Source organism: Asterias rubens, chromosome 19, assembly GCF_902459465.1.
Source record: "Asterias rubens chromosome 19, eAstRub1.3, whole genome shotgun sequence".
NCBI lineage: Eukaryota > Metazoa > Echinodermata > Asteroidea > Forcipulatida > Asteriidae > Asterias > Asterias rubens.
Window position 1 is genome coordinate 11,111,057 of NC_047080.1, and position 21,639 is coordinate 11,132,695.

The window sequence follows — 21,639 nt, forward strand, 5'->3', positions numbered from 1 at the left end:
TCAATCAGCCGCAAATGATTCTGGCTTTGACCTATGACGTCGGCCTCTAAAAAGAAATAGTCTGGAGGACGGGGCCGTTCGGTCTGACAGGTTGTTGTCAAAATCAAGTATGCTGTGTGCGGAAATGCAGAAGAGGTAAAACCTAGATCTGTGGTAACTAGAAATAAAAATGCACATCGAGCAGACGAAATGCATTCTAAATCAATGCATTTTTGACTGAAGAGATATTGTCACGGGGAATTGTCGACGTCCTGAGACTCATTTATGACGAGAGAGTGTAGACATTTTGCCAGGTTGGTTCTTCTCCTCTCCGTGAGTGAATAATCCACCGTTGCCAGGTAAGTCCGGACAGATATCTTCTTGTCTTGGCATGCTTGGTGGGAGGCAAGTTTTCTTTCCCCACCCACCGGCCAAATCGAAGCGTCTCAAGTCATGCACAAGTAAGTGTGAATGACCGTTCTGTGCCCCCAACTATCCCTGCATAAACTCGGCAACACTTATTTCTGGGCCGTACTTAGGAAAGCTTTCCGTAGGCTACACCTGCAAGCAGCAGCCAGCACCTTTTTTTCACTCTCCTTTACCAAGACTTAATTAAATTAAAAAGGAATATCTCATTTCAGTAAATTAGAGTTAGATATTAATTTATTTCATACAAAATTACAAAATTGTGGCAGGGGATATACAGATTTTTTTCTGATGATATTTGTTTTCCTATGTTTTGTTCTCTCTATTTATGGTGGATTACATAAAGTGCTTACACTGCCAGCAAATTTTTTGCTAGCAAAACCAATTCTTTAATTTTCCGTCAACAAACCACTTTGTATTTTTATTTAATTTTAAGAAAACTGGGTAATTAATCCAATTTCATTTTATAGGCCTACAGTTAGTTTTACTATTTACTTACACATGTATAGTTGTTTTAAGTATTTTTTATTTGTACCATATTATGTAATTTTGTTTACAAATCAAGTGACCTTGTTCAATCCAGGTTATTTCCTGAACGGAAAGCTTAATACACTGGTCGTAGGAAAAATGTAAACATTTAGGCCTATGTCATTATTGCCAATAGGTAGGTCCTACTAAATTGATTGATTATAAAAATAACGGGTAAACAAATTTTTAGTTGCACGTGACCTTGTATCTCAATATCAAATGTCGATCAAAATCAGATGTCCAGTGCAATATAAAAAAACATTAGGTTTAATTATTAATTTAGTTTTCCTTAGAGTGACTTCCCTCAGCATTAGTTTTATTAAGTTGTTTTGGCAGTCAATTTCCAGTACACCTGCTGGAAGTCCAGGCTCTGGCTCTTGTGTAATGGTTACATGGTCTACAACAAGCAAAGAGAAAAGAACCAAAGATACAAGTTAGGCCTGGGATTTCACTGAAACGCTAGAATTAATCATAGAGAACTCTCCTCTATGGATCAATCCTATCTCGAGTTAAGACAAGTAACCCTTTCTAACTTAGGATGGGTTCAATGCGTCCTAACATCTTTGAATAAGGAACTGAACTCGTCCTAAGTCCAAAGCTTTATCCTAAGTTAGGAAGAAATTGGTGAAATCGACCGACGACGGCTGGTCTTGGCCTTGATGCCTCTTCCAAAGTTTCCCATAGACTTTGAGATTTTCCAATGGAAGTGCTTTTTACAAACATCACAAATGTCAGCCTGCACATTAAATGCTATTGTACCTGTGGTACACAGTGGATAATTTGAGATATAAGGCCAAGTAAAAACAACGAATATTTGACATTTTAACAAAGAATGGCGGCCATCTTGAAATAAAAAATAAAAAGCCCCTCTTCCTCCTTTTTTTGAAAAAACCCGGACGTGAAACATGTTTTTTTTTAACTCGGCCTAAAATAGAACTTTTGGCATTGGAAGTATTGATCTTCCACAGAGTAGCCATATCCAATTAATTAAAAATGACCTGGAGAGACCTTCAAATATGTGAATGTGTAAGCAGCATTCCTGTCTACATTGTGTGCAGTGTATTCACAATCCGGAAAAGGCATATTTTTTTAGCGAGGTTTGTGCATCCCTGTATGCTTTGTTTTTGAAATGGCAAGGGCACCAGGGCGTAATTTTTGTTTTGTTTTTTTGTGAAGGATATCCTACGAAGAAATTGTAAATTTCTACTGTAACTTTTCAAGGGCACTCTTTTTTTAAATTGTGAACTCTTTTTATGTAGGCTACAATGTGTAATATAAATTTCACATTCAGGTTTGTAATGGTCCAATTTTGTGCCCTTACTTTTTGTAGCTCTTGAACCTTTGCGCTTTCTGTCTTGACATCTTGTCTATGTACAATTTTTCTGATGTCCATTGCTAAGTGACCATGTAAAGAGTCACCACCTGGTGTAACTGTACTTTTCACTCAATAAATCACACTTTGTAATTGCCCACTTCACACATGCCTGGCGCCAAAACAAACAGGGATAGCAACATAAAGAAATATTATCATGGCAATATAAGATTAAGTCGTTGAAGTTACTAAAGTGACAGATGAAATTGCAATCTGTGTCGTAGCATTGTGCAAATGTGCATCAAATTTGCACCTTTCTTAGCTCCCAGATAGAGTCATTGGTCAAAGGGCCAAAGTTCTTTTGTTTTGGTGACATGCACACCTTAGCCCTCAAAAATCAACCAATTTACCTGAGACCAATCATATTTTAGACTTCAAAGTTCTTCCAATTTTTTAGTCTGACTCTTTCCTCCCAAAAATAACAATAACAATTGAAAAAGGCCCTCATCCTTATCTTTCTGAAAAAACTGGACGGTCACAGTTGTTTTTGTGTACGTGGCATAGCCATCTAGTTAGGGCAGTTAACCATGGAGCAATAACTTTAGTTTATTGCTCCATGAGTCAACTGACTGACAGGCTAACCATTAAGGAATGGTAGGTGCTTTACCTTTGTCAACCTCATTTAAGCAAATCAGCTTTGACATGTTTGAGAACCCAACACAAACAAACAAGAAGAATTAAAGTTCCTCTGGGGTAATTTGTGTAAGTCCCAGCAAGAAACCTGATTTACTTTTACCATGGCCAGACTCTTTACAGAAGAAGTCCCACACATCTCTCATTGTGCTGCTATTTTTGTTGTAAAGGAGTGACACATGTAAACAGTGTTTATTGAATAGGTTTAGTTATTGAGGAGTATGAAAGAAATGTAGCTTGATTCTTTTGAATCGTCAAAAGCCTTTAGAAACGTTGACATCCTGTAGTTCTCTCGCCTAGAGCCGCAGACATTGTTTGCCCACAGAAATATAATCTTCAGTGGGCGGATTTTTTTCCGCAGGCAAAGTTATGAAGTATGAAGAAACAAATTTTGTATCTGGCTTTGAAGGAAGTTATACACTTCAAAGATTGTAACATTCCTGCTTGTCTGTGTGGGACTATGGGAGCCTGGTCTCTTGAGGGATGTCGAAGGATGTCGATGATTTGGACAGGCGAACTTATAGGTTGGCCTTCCACAAAAATTGGGTTTTGAGCGACTTTAGTAAACATCCAGTAGCAAGTTGGCTCAGTGATTTTGCTTATGGCTAAGAGGCACATCAAACATTTTGTCAGGTTGTCGCTAGCAGAAATGCGTTCCACAGCTTTTGCCAACAAGAAAAATCTAGGCTGGGCTTAGACAATAACTTTACTTTTAGTGCGTCTGGCCCTTGTATTTTGATAAAAACTACAATAGGCTTTTTAGGGAAGCTCTTTGGATGCTCACATTTCAAGAAAAACAGGAGGACTGTGTTTGAACATGACACAGCGGGGGTTTGAACACTGTTAGATGTGTCAGGTTTGAAGCAGAACACGTATTATCTTTATAGTATAAGGACACTAACCTTTACATGCAATTCCAAATTGTCAAACAGTATATGAAAGTTCCTGATACTTAAGTTTGTTACACTAATCACAACAGGCTTATTTTTTTTTTTTAAATAAGAGACACTTGGGCAACACAAGATACATTTTTCTGACAAAAACCATGCAGATTTAACAATTTTTCTTCCTTTTGAAGATTGCCTGGAACTGGTTATTGCCCTGTGTGTATTATGTCTATGTTTATATTCTGAAGAATTTAAGCGAGACCAAAGAACTCATACTATATGTATACTGATCATTCTGTGCAAATTTTAATAATATTTTTACCTTGTAATGCCACATAATTCGACTTTTTGCTGCCATTTGTGTTTTTAATAAAAATGAATGAATGAATGAATGAATTCTTCAAATTCAACTCGCAGATGATTTACTGAGTTGGTTGTCTCATCCCTCTACTGGTGATTTCAGTCCCAAGTTGGTAAACAAATTTATAAGAAAATGTGGAGTGAGAGAACACCTTGAAGGCAGAGAGAACTTTATCTTGTAACAGCCACAGGGGAGATTAGCCATGTTATGTTTCCTCCTGTACCAAGGAGAATGCAGATATATTGGGTCGCCATTCAACTGTCTTAGATATGGGGTGTGATCTGAGTTCACATTCCTGTCTGACCACAATTATGTTTCGTCTCTCCCTCGATTCTTTTAACAGTTTATGAATGTCTTTTACTTGAAAACAACAAAAATTTACCAAAAATGTGTTTTACAACAGGGCTCGAAATTTACACTGAACCGCAGACATGAGTCTCTTGATTTTATCATTGAGCCAGTTTATTCACAAACGGACAAGTCAGACCATCTTGTTGTTATTGTTTGAAGCTTTGCTTGGTGTGGAGACACAAGAAGAAACTATAAATAAATAGTAAAGTTGCGCGTACAACCATGTGTAAATCTCTTAGGGTGAGTGTTGGCTCTGAAAAGAGCCGGTTCGGGTCTCGATATTTCGAACAGTATACTTCTCCTGAAGACAATCAGAGTATACTGTTCGAAATGTCGAGACCCAACCGGCCCTTTTCAGAGCCAACACTCACCCTAAGAGATTTACACATGGTTGTACCCGCAAGTTTACTATTTATTTATAGTTTCTTCTTGTGTTTTTGTTCAAAGTCTCTTTCAGTGCTGTCGAGTATTGAAGAATTCTTTCCCATAATGGCTACATGTATGAGACAAATCTGCTCTGCATGCTTGTTATTCCCAAATTAAAACAATTCACCTGCAAAATGTGTAATATTTCACTTTTAATTAGATTCTGGTCTTACAAAAAAATCTTGCCTCTGTTGCCCTTGACTTTGCCTTGGTGCTCTTTCAGAAGTTTCCAATAGACTTCCAAAGGAGGTGCTCTTTGTGAAATGAAAATGGCCTTGCCCTCTCAAATATGAAATTCCAGCCCTGCAAAATGAACTCACTACAAAAAAAGAATGCTCTCAAACATAACATTGCAACACAGTGACACCTGACAACTTGCTCCATCGTTTTTGACAGAATCCATTATGGGTGTACTTGTACATCACAAACCTTTATTCGTTAACAATGACTGTCACAAATCATCATCACTTAGGATTCTTTGTAACTCTCATCTACAAATTTCTCAGACAAGGTGCTCTTAACGTGGAGGAATGTTACCATGCCAACCAATCTTCAGCATTTATTTAGCTATCTTTATTATAATACCTGGGTGTTGCCATGGAAGCATTCAACGACCACATAATCAAGGTTTGGTTTATGATGCTACGTGTGACAAAAAACATCTGCTATGAACGTGGTATTTTTTAATGTTGTAGTAAAATGTTGTAAGGGCTGTATTGATTTGAAATACTTTTATTGAGATGGACACATAAGTACAATTAAGTTTTTACTAGGTCATTCTATGTTAGCTGATGAAGTAATATTGATGGGTTTTAAAACCTACATTTTTATGTAGGGCGTAAAATGTACACACGTGCATCCTTTAGCCATAATTTGCAGGCCAGGTACTAATGTTGGTATAAGCAAAAGGCAGTAAAGCGGGTCTGATTACAGGGAGGCAATAGTGTCATATGCCCTTGTCTTTGCCCTGGTGTCCCTTCAAAGGTTTCCCATACTACTTTAATTTTCTTTCATCTGAAGTGCCCTTTTCAATATGATGGCCTTGCCTTGTCAAAGATAAGTCAAGGGCATCTCTATGAAGGGGAATGGAAAATTCTACTGGAACAGGGGCACCAAGGCAATGATCAAGTGGCATGGATGCAATCGCCTTTGTTGCTCCATTAAGCAGCTCTCTTTAACTCGGACCTGGATGCATTGGCATACAACCAGTGCCCAATTACAGCAATACATGTAGAGCTGCTAAAGCACACAATGTTTTAGCAAAACACAAAACAGTTCTGTTTACCAGGAAGAGGGTTACCAGCCGAAGGACCATTTTGTAGAACCATTTGTGGCCGGTATCCTGTTTGTTTTTGCTAAGCAAACATTTTTTTTAGCAGTAGTCTCTGAGTTACAAAATTTGACCAAGCACTTCAATTCAAACACCCAAGTACTGTGTGTATTAATGGCTCAAGTCCAGTGAGGCTCAAGTCCAGTAGGTTTACTTTAGCTTTTTTGTTTACTACCTCTTAGAACCTCGTCAAAGACGCACACCTCACTCCCCTAGGTTGACCCCTGACCTTCCGTTGACCTCCTGGTGTCATCATGGACCAGCCGATGGATCACTTGGTCGAGGTGGACAGCAACACCGACAAATACAACAATCTAGCTAACTTTGTGATAGAGAAGAAGATCGGCAAGGGGCAATTTAGCGAGGTGTACAAGGCGCAATGCCTGGTCGATAACAGCATCGTGGCACTCAAGAAAGTCCAGGTTGGTGGTTGACAAACATTTGTGTGTAGAACAAGTGTGTCTATATAGAGGAAAGGGTTTTGAGAAAATAGAATTAGCTTATTGCCAGCAGCTTACCAACCAAAAGGACCTATGGTATAAATGCAACAAATAATTAATGGCATGACGATTCGATCCTAGCAGAGTCTTGCTCAAAGGCCAAAAAAAAAGAAGGAAAACAAGTCTTTAAACCTTTGAGTATGACTCTGCCAGTGGTGAAATGTCAGGTCATTAGCTATTTTTTTGCAAGAAACATTTCACTGTTTATTACAATTTGTTACTACTTTCGCATAACATTTCAAGCCCTGTATCTTTCCCGGTCAAAAGGCAAATAAGGCCAACCTTAGCCAATGGATTTTTCTCAGGATCAGTACATTTATCTCTGAGGCAAAAGACAACTGAGGCCATCTCGCTGTAAATGAAAACTTTGTCTAAATTAATGAATGATTTTTGTGTGATTGCAGATCTTTGAGATGATGGACGCCAAAGCCAGACAGGATTGCATCAAAGAGATTGATCTACTTAAAGTGAGTCTAAACTACAGCAAAAGCACAGGGCACCATGGCAATTGCTGTGGGTTATTTCAAGGGTTGCCAGGGGTTACCGAGGGGTTGTAACAACATCAATGTCAAATACCTAGTAAAATTGATACGTACAACCCTAATTTCAGACCTTTCTCCTAGCAAAAACTCTCTCCCCCCTAGTGATGGAGTAACTCTCTAAACTATTCCTTTGGCCTGCAACAAAATTTCTAAGGAGTTTTCGCTCATCAGTTATTCACTGTCTACCTATAGATAAACTACATCAGCAGCCAACTAGAACTGATACTGCTGTGGGATACTGCATTGAGTACGCAAATTACATGTATGTTCTGTAATATCATTTACAAGTGTCTTCTGCTTGGGCAGTTAAGTGTAGAAATTGGTTTGATTGGATCACTTTCTACCTAGTGTGGGAACTCACTTACTGTGACGTTGAGCTTCTTGTTAATTGCTTTGGCCTTTTTTAAAAAACATTCCTGTTTTGATTTTGTGTTGTAACCGCAAAATTGACTGTCTATTCCTGGAATGATTCCTGTGGAATTGCTAAAACTAAATTTCTACCCCCACATTGCAGTTGTATGGTTTCAAATGGTTGGGCGAATACTTCCCAGGGATTGTTGGCTTAATGATCAATCAATCAATCTAGGCTACTGAGGTCATGGCCTCTGTTGCCCTTAGTCTTGGCCTTGGTGCCCCTTCAAAAGTTTCCCATAGATGCTAAGATTTTCCAATGGAAGTGCCCTTTCCAAAACGAAAATAGCTCTGCCCTTTAAAAGATGAAATACAAGGCCTGTCAACATACAAACTTTAATTTTATATTTTGTTCGAAAATATTATATTTTTTACCGAAATATTATATTTTTAGGTCAGAAAAAATAGTCCACAACATAAACAGTTACTAGCATCTCATAAACCAAAAATCTACACAGGCAACTTTTTGTGAGAAATGGGCACTTTTCATCAAACCAAAAAATTTCCCATTTTATGACAGGAAACATTGTTTTTAATATTGATAGCCATACAGTATCAATATTGACAGGTAAGCCCCATGTGAATACCTGCCAAGAGCTTTGTGTTTACACAGCTCCTCTTTGCCAATGCAGGAGGCAGAGCTACTTCTATATCCTATAAACATTTTCTCTTCACTATTGCATTCAAACTGCGCACACAGGATGTTAAAACTAAACAATTCCATTGCCCTTACAACCGATTGCTACACTGTGTGATTTTGGCATAATGTTTCTTTACTAAGCTACACTCAATAGCCATGGGGGCCAAGGTTTTCTCCATTTTCAGAATCTAATGAATAATAAAATAATGATATCGACTCTTAAATAGAGCAATTCCAAAGAATGATTATTGTGCTTCAAACATGTTTACCCTTGGTCACTTGGCAATTAAATTCCTTAAACCTTAAACCTTAGCTCCCGGCCCTGGGCCCGTGCTGCAAAATATTTAGCTTTTTTTTTTACGAACCAGAAAATTCCTAGAATACCTTCTTGATACCAAACTTCAATGTCTTCTTTGCCTTTTTCGTCCCCTACAGCAATTAAACCATCCAAATGTCATCATGTACTTAGCTTCATTCATTGAGAACAATGAGCTTAACATTGTGCTGGAGCTGGCGGACGCAGGAGACCTCTCCAAAATGATCAAGGTTTGTCAGCACCACCCCAGGTGTTCCCCTTATCGAGTCAGCTAGACCACCAATGGGTGTCCTTTTAAACAAACCCACCAGCTTCTCAAGTTATTTTTCAGAGGGCAGCCAGTAATCTGTGACTTTTTGTTTCTTCCAAGATTGGAATTTCAAACCATAAACTCAACTCGAGACATGATCTCTGAAATGATCGTTAACTTTAATGCTTTGATGTTATACTAGCCTATGCTGTTGCAGTTCTTGTTTAGCATAGATTAATTACTTGATCAATCAGTATCCTCAGATGATGCTCTTTCTCTTGAAGACGATCAGAGCATACTGATCGAAACGTTGAGTTGTCAAACTACCAGTTATGCTCAAAACCACCTCTTCTCAAATGGGATCTATGTCACTGCAAACCGCACTTGCTCACCTCAAGTTATAAAGTTTCCACTGATATTCAAAACCCCATCATCTTTATTTGTCTCCCGTCAGCATTTCAAGAAGCAGAAGCGTCTTATACCAGAGAGGACGATATGGAAGTACTTTGTTCAGTTATGCAGTGCTCTGGAGCATATGCATTCACGTAGAGTTATGCATAGAGGTAAATACACACCACGGACCAATGTGGAATAAGCTACCTGTACAAATATAAAATGCCATCTCACTTACTTCATTCAAAACACTCCTTAAAGCTCACCTGTTCCAGCATGCTTACTAACTAGTCATCTGCGTCTCAGCGCCTTGGAGCAAACATTTGATTTTGATCGATTGATTGATTGTCTCAAAGCTAAATAGTCATATAAAATTTAATCATCACTTACAAATCGTCCCTCCATAAAACAAGTGATTATTTTGAAAAGTACAAGTCAGTTTTTCTTGTGGTTTATTACTTGAATTTTAAAAAATCACATGTTAAAAGGGGCTTGTGTCGTCAGTTGCTAGAACACCGGCTTGTTAATTCAGAGGTGGCAGGTTCAAGTTCCATTCGGATCAATGATCAATTTCTTTATTTTAATTCCACAGATATTAAACCAGCAAATGTGTTCATCACCGCCACGGGTGTGGTCAAACTGGGCGACTTGGGCTTGGGGCGCTTCTTCAGTTCCAAGACGACTGCCGCCCACTCCTTAGTAGGGACACCTTACTACATGTCACCAGAACGCATTCATGAAACTGGGTATAACTTCAAGTCCGATATCTGGTCCATAGGCTGCTTATTATATGAGGTAAGATTAAACCAACAAAACCCAATCTTAAAGTGACCATCTGTGCTTCCTGACACAGATACAACTCAGATATCTTTCCAACTTCTTATTCTATAAAATGACCTCTTTCTTGTTTAGCTAGTGTAAAGTGCAATCATTTTTCTGCAATAATTTAAATAGCTCGGAAAAATTGTTACGCAGATGGTCACTTTAAAACACAGCTCCCAAATAAAACTACGTTTTACAAACCCAGAAAGCTTAATAAATTGACTCTAGAAAAATGAGAAAAATGTTTTTCAAAAATATTTTAAACAAAATGTGCATGCAAAAGTTTATGAAAGTACACATTTATGCTGATTTGTTAAAAAGCCTGACGTCAAATTGTATATCAGTCCATACTCTTGGTCAATTATGTTGATTCTAAGTAAACTTAGTGAGGCAATGCTCTTCATATGCCACTGTTGTAATATTCACTTTAAATTTCCCTGGTCATAACAAGACTTCTGAAACCTGGACAGAATCTTACTCTAGAGGGTGCTATACAACAATAACATCACCCCAAAACTCCACATTCTGATAATTTGAGAGTGTGTAAATGCTAGCATAGCCCCCTCTATTGACAGAATCTCAACGTTTTGCATGGATGATATTTCTTTCGGTGCATGCTTTAAAAGAGTAACTGGTACGGCACATAGAAGTAGACCCATTGGTTATTGACAATGCTTTCACATAATATTGCATCCTGCTTATAACGGAAAGGGGGCGTACACTGTTAACCATTTAAAAAAAAATGCATTTTCTTTTTTTATCACCAGACTCACTTCTAAATTTTAAACTTCTAAACTTGTATGACAGTTATATACATTTTATCATGGTGGATTTCCTTCCGCCGTGATCGTATCAAGCGGGTCATTTTGTGTTTTGGTTTAATCAATTTGAAAATTTCCTGGCAATTTTAGATGGTGTACGCTCCGTCCAACACCAATGCAAAAATAACAGCAGAGGCTTTGCATGTGTAATCGTGCATGGACATTGTTTGTACCATCTAATCAATCGCATGCAGTTTAGTTTTTGTTGTAAATGAGGTACCTGCGACCCTAATCAGGGAATGTGTCAGTTGATTAATTTTTCATTAGACCTGACTGGAGGGGATGGAGGTTTAAACATGGGGAACTATTTTCCGAGAAATTTTAGACTTTTATCTTTTAATGTCTGCCTGGGGGTGATAAAAATCTCTTATTTTCTAGAGATGTTTATAAAGCTCTTTGATTTACTTGTTTAACACTGAGAAGAACAGATACAAATTTAGTTTAATTTATATCTTCAGCAATCATAAAATATCTGATAAAAAAAAAGAGACCAGACTAATTTCCCATCCAGCCTCTCTATGGTTACAATGTTTTGAATGGGGGAAAAACAAGATGACTGCACCAGGATGTAGGTCTGGTAACCAGTTTTATAGTCAGCATACATTAAAGGCAGTGGACACTATTGGTAATTACTCAAAATAATTATTAGCGTAAAACCTTTCTTTGTGACGAGTAATGGGGAGAGGTTGATGGTATAAAACATTGTAAGAAATGGCTCCCTCTGAAGTGCCATAGTTTTCGAGAAAGAAGTAATTTTCTACGAATTTGATTTTGAGCTTGAGGTCTCGAATCTAAACGCACACAACTTCGTGTAACAAGGGTGTTTTTTCTTTCATTATTATCTCGCAAGTTTGGTGACCGATTGAGCTCAAATTTTCACAGGTTTGTTATTTTATGCATATGTTGAGATACACCAAGTGTGAAGGCTAGTCTTTGACAATTACCAATAGTGTCCACTGCCTTTAAATGGCTTCATACAACATATCGTACAAAGATAGCTTTGAAAGCAGTGCAGCTGGACACTTAAAATTCACCTTACACACAAATTATCAATTTATTCCTGACCTTAGACGTTGGGAACCTGAGATACTCGTGGGAATAACAGACACAGTGAAATTGTATCCACTCTGACTGTCAGGGTTCTAATTAAAAAATTAAAAATGGAAAAACAGTGTGTGCAAATTGCTCATTTCAGCATTTGTTAATGAAGATGACATATGAAACATGGTTCAAATATTGCCCCGATGTGCTCTGACTTCAACTTCAAGGAATTCACATTGCCCCACTGGTCTTGTTAATGTAGCTCTAAATGTTTTTACTGAACCAAGTTTTTCTTTTAATTTACATAAATTTAAGTAAACACATTTTTTTATTTAAGTATATTTTTATGTTCAGGCATATATTATGCCACATCTCTGCTGGTGCAATGTTGCAATGTACAAGATTTTCAAAAAACGGTTGTTAGAAAAAATGTGACCAGACAGACAGCAAAACCGCCAACATTAAAATAGAACATACATACAAAGTAGCACACATACATGAATGTAGGTTAAAAAATGAGAAAAGTTAATGTGAAATACAGACATTCGCTTCCATTTCTGATACCGGAGAATGCTAACGTACATTGTGACAACAACAAATGGCATAGAATTTCATTATTGTACAAGCATGTGACTCTACCATTAGAACAATCAGAAACATACCTAGGAGAATTTATTTTAAGGGGGGCACTATTTTAAGGTCTAGAATCTGCACTTCCGTTGGTTATTTCTATGATCTTAATGAATAAGTTAAGGATATGTGCCGTTCCCATAAGATTTGCCAACATGTACAAACATTAGCTGATTTTGGGGGGTGGGGGTGCGGGGGTTCCTGTAGGTTTGTGGGTGTAACTAAGACCTGTACCTATATGTGTGTTGTGCTTTAAAGCCATTATATACTTTCGGTACAGAAAAAAAAAAAGTTCACAGATTTACAAATAATTTACAGGGTTTACAGAAGGTAATGGTGAAAGACTTCTCTTGAAATATTGTTCCATGAAATGCTTTACTTTTTGAGAAAACATTAAAACAATATCAATTCTCGATAGCGAGAATTACGGTTTTATTTGAAACACAAGTCATGACACGGCGAAACGTGCGGAAATAAGAGTGGGTTTTCCCGTTATTTTCTCCCGACTCCGATGACCGATTGAGCCTAAATTTTCACAGGTTTGTTATTTTATATATAAGTTGTGATACTCGAAGAGTGGGACTTGGACAATACTGTTTACCGAAAGTGTATAATGGCTTAAAAATAATAAGCATGCCCTTTTCATTGCATGACTTCATGCTAGCTGTAGGGGAGAGAACAGGGGTACTTTGTGACTTACATTCAAACATCTAGTACAAGGGAGTTTCATTTTGAAAAAAATTGCCTCAGAAAAATTACTATACTATTTGTCTATTTTTGTTGCTAAATTGAATTTGTACACTCTAGCCATCAGGCAGTGTTTTTTTCCGGAACACATTTATGTAAAAGAACATATTTGTTCCATTTCTAAATGCACTCGGGGGTTTCTTGATTTGTTTTTGATAATTTTTTTTATCAAATTTGTGCTTTCACTTCCTTGACATTTCCTTGAAGAGCACTGATACATTTGACAATGTTAATAGAAAAGGGTTTCTCTGAAAAATTTCTGCTTAGCGGAAATGAGGAAACCAGTCACAAATGGTACATAAGACAGGGTGTTTTGTCATAAGACAGGGTGTCTTGTCTCTTTCATAGAGCTGCTTAAGCATGACAGTATCAAGCTCAACAAGATTATGCTTACCAGAATAACATTACCAGTCAAAACACCCTGTCTTATGTACCATTTGTGACTGGTTTCCTCATTTCCGCTAAGCAGAAAATTGTTGAGCAATATTTTCTGCTTGGAGCAGCTCTATGAAATTTGGGCGTGGCTAGTGACTGCAGATGGGAGGTCAGAGTCCATAACATCTGGCCATGGTTCCTTACTGTGTCCAAATCTCATCATAAAAAATATAGACAACTCACTCTCCTGTTTCTGAGAAAGACAAATTGACAAAAGAAAATCCGGGTGTGGGGTAGGAAAATTAGATATCATGCTTCGTCGAGCTCACTCCTCCTAATCTTTATCACACATTTATAAAAGTGAGCATCAGAATTTATTTTATGGATTTGTATTTCATGCTACGTAGTGGCAAGTCTTTTTGCAGAAGTGTTCATTGCTAAGTGTTGCGTGTTTGTCCCCATGTATTTGTTGTGGTGGTAATTGTCAATGGCGAATTTGTACGTTATGTTCACTTCGTCTTTTTACCTTCTTGTGGGTCAAAATACATGTACCAACGCCCTAGAACCACATTTAAAAAAAATGTTGATCGTCCTTTTTCTTTTGCGGATGGAGGGAGGGAGGTTTTTTTTAATATTATTTTTTTGTTGACATGCCAATTTAATATGAAATCAAGAATAAAGAAATCATCACAATCACTATAAAACAGTGTTTTTGATGTTTTCAATAGTTTTGTCAAACAAATTTAACTCCTATATGACATTTTCTGTAAACATTTTCAAACAACTAAGCACAGTGTAGCCCAAGTAAATATTTGAAGAATTGTTCTTGCTTTGCCAACATGAGTAAAAACCTTCTTTAAACATCTCTTCAAACCTGTACATTTTGAAAAAAATATCATTGAAAGGTTGTTTTTTATGATTAAAAAAAAACACCCTTGTCGGGGGGTTTTGAACGGTCGGGCAGGGACAATCAACAATTTTTTTTTTAATTGGCCTAAGAGGGTATTAAAATATGCCTGATACTTCACGAAGGCAAGTAAGGCAATTACCTCCATGCCTCCTTGTCAAAGTCTTGGCGCCCTTGAAATACTCCAGTACAAATTTTTCAACTTCCTCATAGGGTGCCCTTTACCAAGGAGAAAATGCCATTGAATCGTCTGTCGTAATTGTGAAAGTTTTGCAAATGTTAGTTTTTTTTTTAGATCAGTGTTAATGTAGATTTTAGTAGAGAAGACAGACTGCTTGCGCATTATCACACATTTGGACGATCATCTAGTTAAGTACCTTAAATGCACATCAGTGGTAAATATTGGTACATAATTAGAAGGCTAGAGTGTAGATGCATGCTTTAAAAGTCCCCTCTTCGTGCTCAAAGGGGTCGCACCAAGCATGAAGTCTAGGGTTCAACAAAACTTTTGCTTGTTCTTTTGAAATTTTGGTTTCTCTTTGTTTTTTTTTACCTCTTTCTCTCTCCCCATTATTCTTACGATTTTCTTTTTATTACATTCATCAAATCCTATAAAAATTGCTTTATCTGCATCATCAATACTTACTCCATGATCCCCCTGCATCATGTCAATCCTATCAAATTCCTTATTCTCCAATGCTATCACTAATCCCCTATTAATCCTATCACTAATCCCCTTTAATCCCTTCTGCATCTTTCAATGCTGCCTGGTGCCATTCTCCATCTCAACCACCATCCATCCTGCATCATCGTCCTCCTCATGGTAATCCCCATCTCCTGTCCCCCGCCCTGTCCCGCCCCAACACTTTGCCCAACGCCCCTATAGATGGCCGCTTTGCAATCTCCCTTCTATGGGGACAAGATGAATCTCTACTCCTTGTGCAAGAAAATCGAGCAGTGCGATTATCCCCCACTTCCATCTGAAATCTACTCCCAGCAGGTAAGCGCATGTGGTGTTTTTTTTACGTGGTGTGCCGTGCCTAACTTAACTTACTAACCACCCTGTGGTCAAACTTCATTGAATCCAATAATCGGAAATCCCCACCTCCAAGCTCTAAAGGCTTAAGAATTTTAGATGCTAAGCACAGTTCAGCTGGCAACCAGTAGTAGTCACTTCAATCTGCAGTGCATTTTGGCTGGTGACTCTTTTTCTGCTAAGCACAATTTGTATACGTGCTTAGATAAAAATTTCTGTCCTTTGCAACTTTGCAAACCCTGCTTATTATTTCAGTGCTAAGCAAGGAATTTCTGCTTAGTCAGGTTTCCATGAAGTTGGACCACTTGTTAGGATTTGGTTTGGGGTTGGGGTCAGAGTGTTGAGACTGAGTTTAGAAGCTTGCCGCTCTGTCAAAAAGAAATGTCCGCCTTGCCTCTCTTCAGTTCATGACAGGCACAAATGTACACAACTCATAATCAATAATTTTTCGAAGAACTAGTTGTGTTGTGCCCCGACTGACCAATATGCAAAAAAAACGCATTCTTTTGCCAATGCAGCACAGCCGTGCAAACTCAGGTCAAACACCTCAACCTCTGACCTCAGGGTCACGACGTTTCCGATTTGTTCACTGTCTCTCTATCTCTGTACGATTTCTCGTCCCGTGGTTGGTCGTCATTGACACTTATAGATGGCAGCCCTAGACTCGCCGTTTTATAGCGAGGGGTTGGACCTCTATTCGCTATGTGAGAAGATAGACAAATGTGAATACCCGTCCTTGCCAGCTTATTTCTCCGACAGTGTAAGTACTTTTTTGTGAAGAATGAAGATGAGGGAAGGTACACGTTTGGTAATTATCAAAGACCAGTGTTCTCACTTGGTGTATCCCGTCATAACCATAAAATAAAAAGCCTGTGCAAATTTGGGCTCAATTGGTCATCGAAGTTGCGAGAAAATGATGAAAGAAAAAACACCCTTGTTGGACTAATTTGTGTGCTTTCAGATAGGAATAAAAGACTTCTAGCTAGAAGTCTTTTATTATTTTAGTGAGAAATTACCTCTACGTTTCTTAAGAGGGACTCGTTTCCAACATGTTTTATATTATCAACAGCTCTCCAATACTTGATACCAAGTCAGTTTTTAAGTTAATATTTGTTTTGAGTAATTACCAAACGTGTACCTTCCCTTTAACAGGTTCTTCAAGCCACTTTGTTTGAATGGATGGTTAGTTATTTCCTTGATAACCATTTTCATCGATATGAATACTAACAACTATTTTTTTCACAGAACTGGTGAGAGTACTGAGTATACAGTGAAAAACAAAAGTGAATGTTCTTTAGCCACAATGCAAAAACAACATCTACATGTATTAAAACAGTGAGAACAATAACCATGCAGGTACGCATGCTGAAACTTCTCTTGAAGAGGAAAACATTGGATTTATACAAAGTTTGTGAAAGCGACATATTGCTTTATTGTTTATACAAGCATTAACAACTTGTTGACACTGCAATTTTTTTTATTATGCATTGCTGATAAAACATTTTGCCTTGCATACAAAAGCGTCCAACTGTGAAATTGAGTCGTGGGGAAGACAATTAACTTTATGAGTTTTATACATGGCTGAAAAGAGCATCAACAAGCTTCATTTTGACATATCTTGCACACTTGTGTCATTTTTGGTTCTGAAGGTTAACCTTTTGAACAATGAATTATGTCACAATTATGAAAATGACTCGTAATGGAGAAACAACCTGTTAAAAATAAAATAAATCAATTGTAAAGAAAACAAATCGCACAAATGAGACACAAGGGTTAGACAAATTTTTCTTCATCTCTATCGATCAACTAAAACAAAAATTCTATTAGAGAATTATCAAACTATAGACAATTTAGAAGTAAGAAATTGCATCACAAAAATTCAAGTTTTGTTCACCCTCCCAACACTCAACAGCCCCGTTCTTGAAAGTGTGTTGTACGACAAGCGACTGTTTGCGTAGGGCCCGTCACATATTTTTATGTTCATATCTCCCTGAAGTGGACAGTGTCTCTCAAACCTACAGAAATTAACATCTTCAAACACACCTCGGCAGCTTACAGAAACACCTGTTAGCTTTTCGTCGGGGTATCGGGTGGAGTTCTTCATCAAGATGAATACCGCCCCCTCCTACCCTCATGGGACGAAGATCTGTACATCTAACACGTTTTCTTTTTGTGATGGAGTCGCCAGATTTAATATTGCCCCTCCAGTCGCCAGCGCCGACTGATAGAAACCTGTCCTGGGAAAATACGCACAGAGAAACCCCCTGGGGAGCTTGCTGACTCATGCGCGGAATATTTTTATAAGGGAGGTTGGTTATGGTTGTTGTGGGGGGGGGGGAGGGGTGTTGAAGGAGTCGCGTGGAGGAGAGCAATAGGTAGCAAATTATTATAAAGTCTTTATTTAAAGTAGTATGTCAGGCGGAATGTTGTGTAAAGATAGAGTAATTTATTTGGTTAATGCAATCAAAATTATCATTACTTGAGTCCACTAGTAATCCCAACCTTGAAGCACCAAACTCGCGCAAGATTTGAACAGTTGAAACAACAATTGTAAACAACAAAAAACACTCTAAAACGTTCAATTTTAGATGTACACAACTTCAAAGTGAAATGTTTCTCAAAATGCTTTAAATATACTACCAAACATTGCTGTAGGCTTCTAACCGAATGTTTTTGTTTGCATGAATTTAAAGAGTGATTACCAAATGTATCCTTCCCTTTAAAGGTCCAACGTCAAAGTTGCCAAAAGCAATTGTTAAAGTGGCACCATCTTTACTCGCTCCAGTCTCTCGGTGATCATGGTACAGCTGAACACAGGAGATTAAGCGCTGCGTTTATCAGATGTGTCAAGACCTTGGTGCCGGGTTGTTCTGGCCAGCGTGTGATCGTTATCACGCTCAAGGATGCCAATCCTGCTCAGCGTCTTGTCGAGATAACCTTTAGAAGGATAATCTGTGTGACATTGACACAATCTCTCAGTTTGCTCACATTTGATAAGAATCAATCGTGCCCCCCCCCTCCCTACTTGAAACAGATTTTTGTGTGAAATAATTTGGCTGTCAATTTGACTAGCATTTCTGCAAACTTCAAACACAGTTCGCCACATGAACTTAGTACATTTGTGTTTCTGCGGGCACCGATAACACATGCCATACATAAATAAATTGAGCATTGAGCAAGATTAAATGTACAAGGTTTATTTAATTGTTTAGTTTTATTGTCATTTTTAAAAACTGATTCAGGAAAAGAAGAAAGACCAGACATGGAGGTAGTTTAGCCAACCTTAGTGCTGTACTATGTCTCAAAGAATTAGAGGGTTTTTATGCAGTCCACTTATTGAAAGTTTATTTTCCATAGAAACGCTGACGCAGGTTGAACTGTCCGTAGTTGTTTATTAAATCAAGTACACTGTTCTGAACATCCTTGAACTTAACATTATTTCTCTCTGGGAAAATTTGATAAAGAAAAGTGCAACTAGACAAAAGTGTTTTAGCTAAGGTTTTGTTGTGTTACTTTGTTTCATTGAAGTTTTTCTAGTTAATAGAGAAATTCACTCAAGGCAAAATAAACGCAGAGATTAGCAGGAAAACACTCTAGCAATATTAAGCTTTAAGGAGGAGAGCGTTTGACACTTTATGGCATGTGAAGTAGTATTTCGGGGTCTCCTCATGTGTTAGGTGGCCTTCAGACAAATTTCAGACGGATGTAGATTTTTTTGTTTTCATTTTAGTGTACACTATTTATTCTTATCTTCTCAGCAGATTTGAGACAGCAGGTCAACAGATAACCTTAATCGTTTTGCTTATATTTCTTCAAGCCCAACTGGAAGTATTGTTGAATTGTTTGTATTGTTGTGATTGCTGTGTTAATAATAATAATCATAATCATAATAATAATAATAATAATCGCAATGTTGGAAAGGACAATTCTTACTATCTATTTTCCTTTTGCATTTGTCAGTCTACAATTATGTTTCTCACATTTCAAAAAACCTTCAAACTTTGAACTAGGCTCATTCGCAAGAAAACAAATCTGCGAGGCTGGCGAGCAGCAGGGCTGAAAATCACAAAGCTGTTAAGCAGAAAATGTTGCTAAGCAAGGTTACAAAAATTAACAGGGAGCCAGTCAAAAACCATCATTTGGGTGTTTTGGTTGGTAACCTGTTTCCGCTAAGCACATTCCGTCCATGCTAAGTAATCTTTTCTGCTGAACAGCTCTGTAAAATTTGGTCTACCTCAATTCTTAATAAAGCAATTAGTAACATAATTTCACTCTTCTTATCTTTTCCACAGCTACGTACTCTAGTCCAGTTGTGTATACAGCCCAATCCAGACGAGCGGCCGGACATCGTCTACGTCCACGCCAGGGCCCAAGAAAACCACAGCGTCTCCATGGGGGTATGATATAAACAAGTCGCTCACTGAGTTGACCAATTCAATTGTTTGTAATTAGGCAGTTTTCTTTTGACTTGACCGAAACTTACGATGCTCTGCACTCCCCCCTTAGCCAAAGCACTCCCTCCCCTTGGCCGACATCTTACACAGTTGTGTGTGCGTTCATCAGTATTAGGTAGTTAAGTCAGCCAGCCTTGGAGATCAAAACCCTGACTGTCAAATTTTTACAGGCCTGAGAATTCTTCTTGATTCAATGGTTTTCTCAGAGCTCTCCCTTCACCTTAAACATTCTAATTGTAAAACCCATGATCTGACCATCAAGGCACGGCCCTTATATCCATACCTCTTATTTTACATTTGTCTATTATAGAGTCGGTAATAAGTAACACCTTGAAAAGTCGGGGGATGTCACTCAAGACCAAGAGCAGTCTGTCGACCAGTTTTACCAAGATGTTTTGTTTTTGTACAATTGGTTAGCAGTTCAAATTACATGAAAGATGTATCTTGCAAATAAAAGTGTCTAGGCGAAGGAATCTTCAGATGGGTACACAACATATAAATTTGAACTCTTAAATTAAAGCAGGGAAGGCCCATTTTTTAATGAGCTGTTTCCTGGTCAGTCTTTTTTGTGCTTACTATTGAAAGAAAAACATGTGTAAGCAAAATTGTTAATGATCTAGAAGATATTTGGCATTGCATATAATGCATGTCCACAATGGATTTGCACTGTTGCTGTGTATTCATCCTCTCACAAGAACTTTTAGCACCGCTAAGCAAATTTTTTAGCTAAGCAAAAGAAGATTGGGGCACCAACTGCAACAATGTCAAATTTATGGGATTGTAGCTGAAAGAACCCAGTTTCTGTTAAGCAAGATTTGTCTGTGCTTAGTAAACTTTTATTCTAACCAGATTAATGAAACAAGGTCCTGCTTAAAGGCAGTGGAAATTATTGGTAATTACTATAAATTTTTTTAGCATTAAACCCTTCTTGGTGACGAGTAATGGGGAGAGGTTGTTAGTTTGAAACATTGTGAGAAACGGCTCCCCCTGAAGTGGAGTAGTTTTTGAGAAAGAAGTAATTTTCCACAAATTTGATTTCGAGATCTCAGATTTAGAACTTGAGGTCTCAAAATCAGCCATCTAAATGCACACAACTTTGTGTGACAAGGGTGTTTATTTCTTCCATTATTATCTCGTAAATTCGATGAAACTGATTTCGAGACCTCATCGTAAGTTCGATGACCCATTGAGCTCAAATTTTCACAGGTTTGTTATTTTATGCCAATGTTGAGATACACCAACTGTGAAGGCTAGTCTTTGACAATTACCAATATTGTCCGCTGCCTTTAACATGTCGTTTACAAAAAGGTTGTCTCAGCAGAACAACAAAGCATTAGAGGTGGGTTTTCCTCGACCGTAACCAATAACCGTTTCGGTCATTGGCCAGTGATAAATCAATGGCCAATTCAACCAAAACACACACAGCTCTATGTTGCAGTCTGTCTGCCGGCCTTCTATGCT

The 21,639-nt window shown here is 37.9% G+C and overlaps 1 protein-coding gene across 3 annotated transcripts; it reads left to right on the forward strand.

The window, feature by feature from the left end:
• The first annotated feature begins 131 nt into the window (after nt 1-131).
• On the forward strand, nt 132-21,117 carry LOC117302995 (serine/threonine-protein kinase Nek7-like). Of its 3 annotated transcripts, XM_033787017.1 has the most exons (10): nt 132-338; nt 6,476-6,715; nt 7,198-7,260; nt 8,822-8,932; nt 9,407-9,515; nt 9,938-10,140; nt 15,575-15,688; nt 16,374-16,484; nt 20,017-20,121; nt 20,489-21,117. In XM_033787017.1, the coding sequence occupies exons 2-10, from the start codon at nt 6,548-6,550 to the stop codon at nt 20,495-20,497; spliced, it is 993 nt and encodes a 330-aa protein (XP_033642908.1). In that variant the 5' UTR covers nt 132-338; nt 6,476-6,547; the 3' UTR covers nt 20,498-21,117. The 3 variants fall into 3 exon arrangements, with proteins under 3 accessions (XP_033642908.1, XP_033642910.1, XP_033642909.1); XM_033787019.1 differs by lacking the exon at nt 15,575-15,688; XM_033787018.1 differs by lacking the exon at nt 16,374-16,484 and having other exon boundaries at nt 138-338.
• Nucleotides 21,118-21,639: the final 522 nt, after the last annotated feature.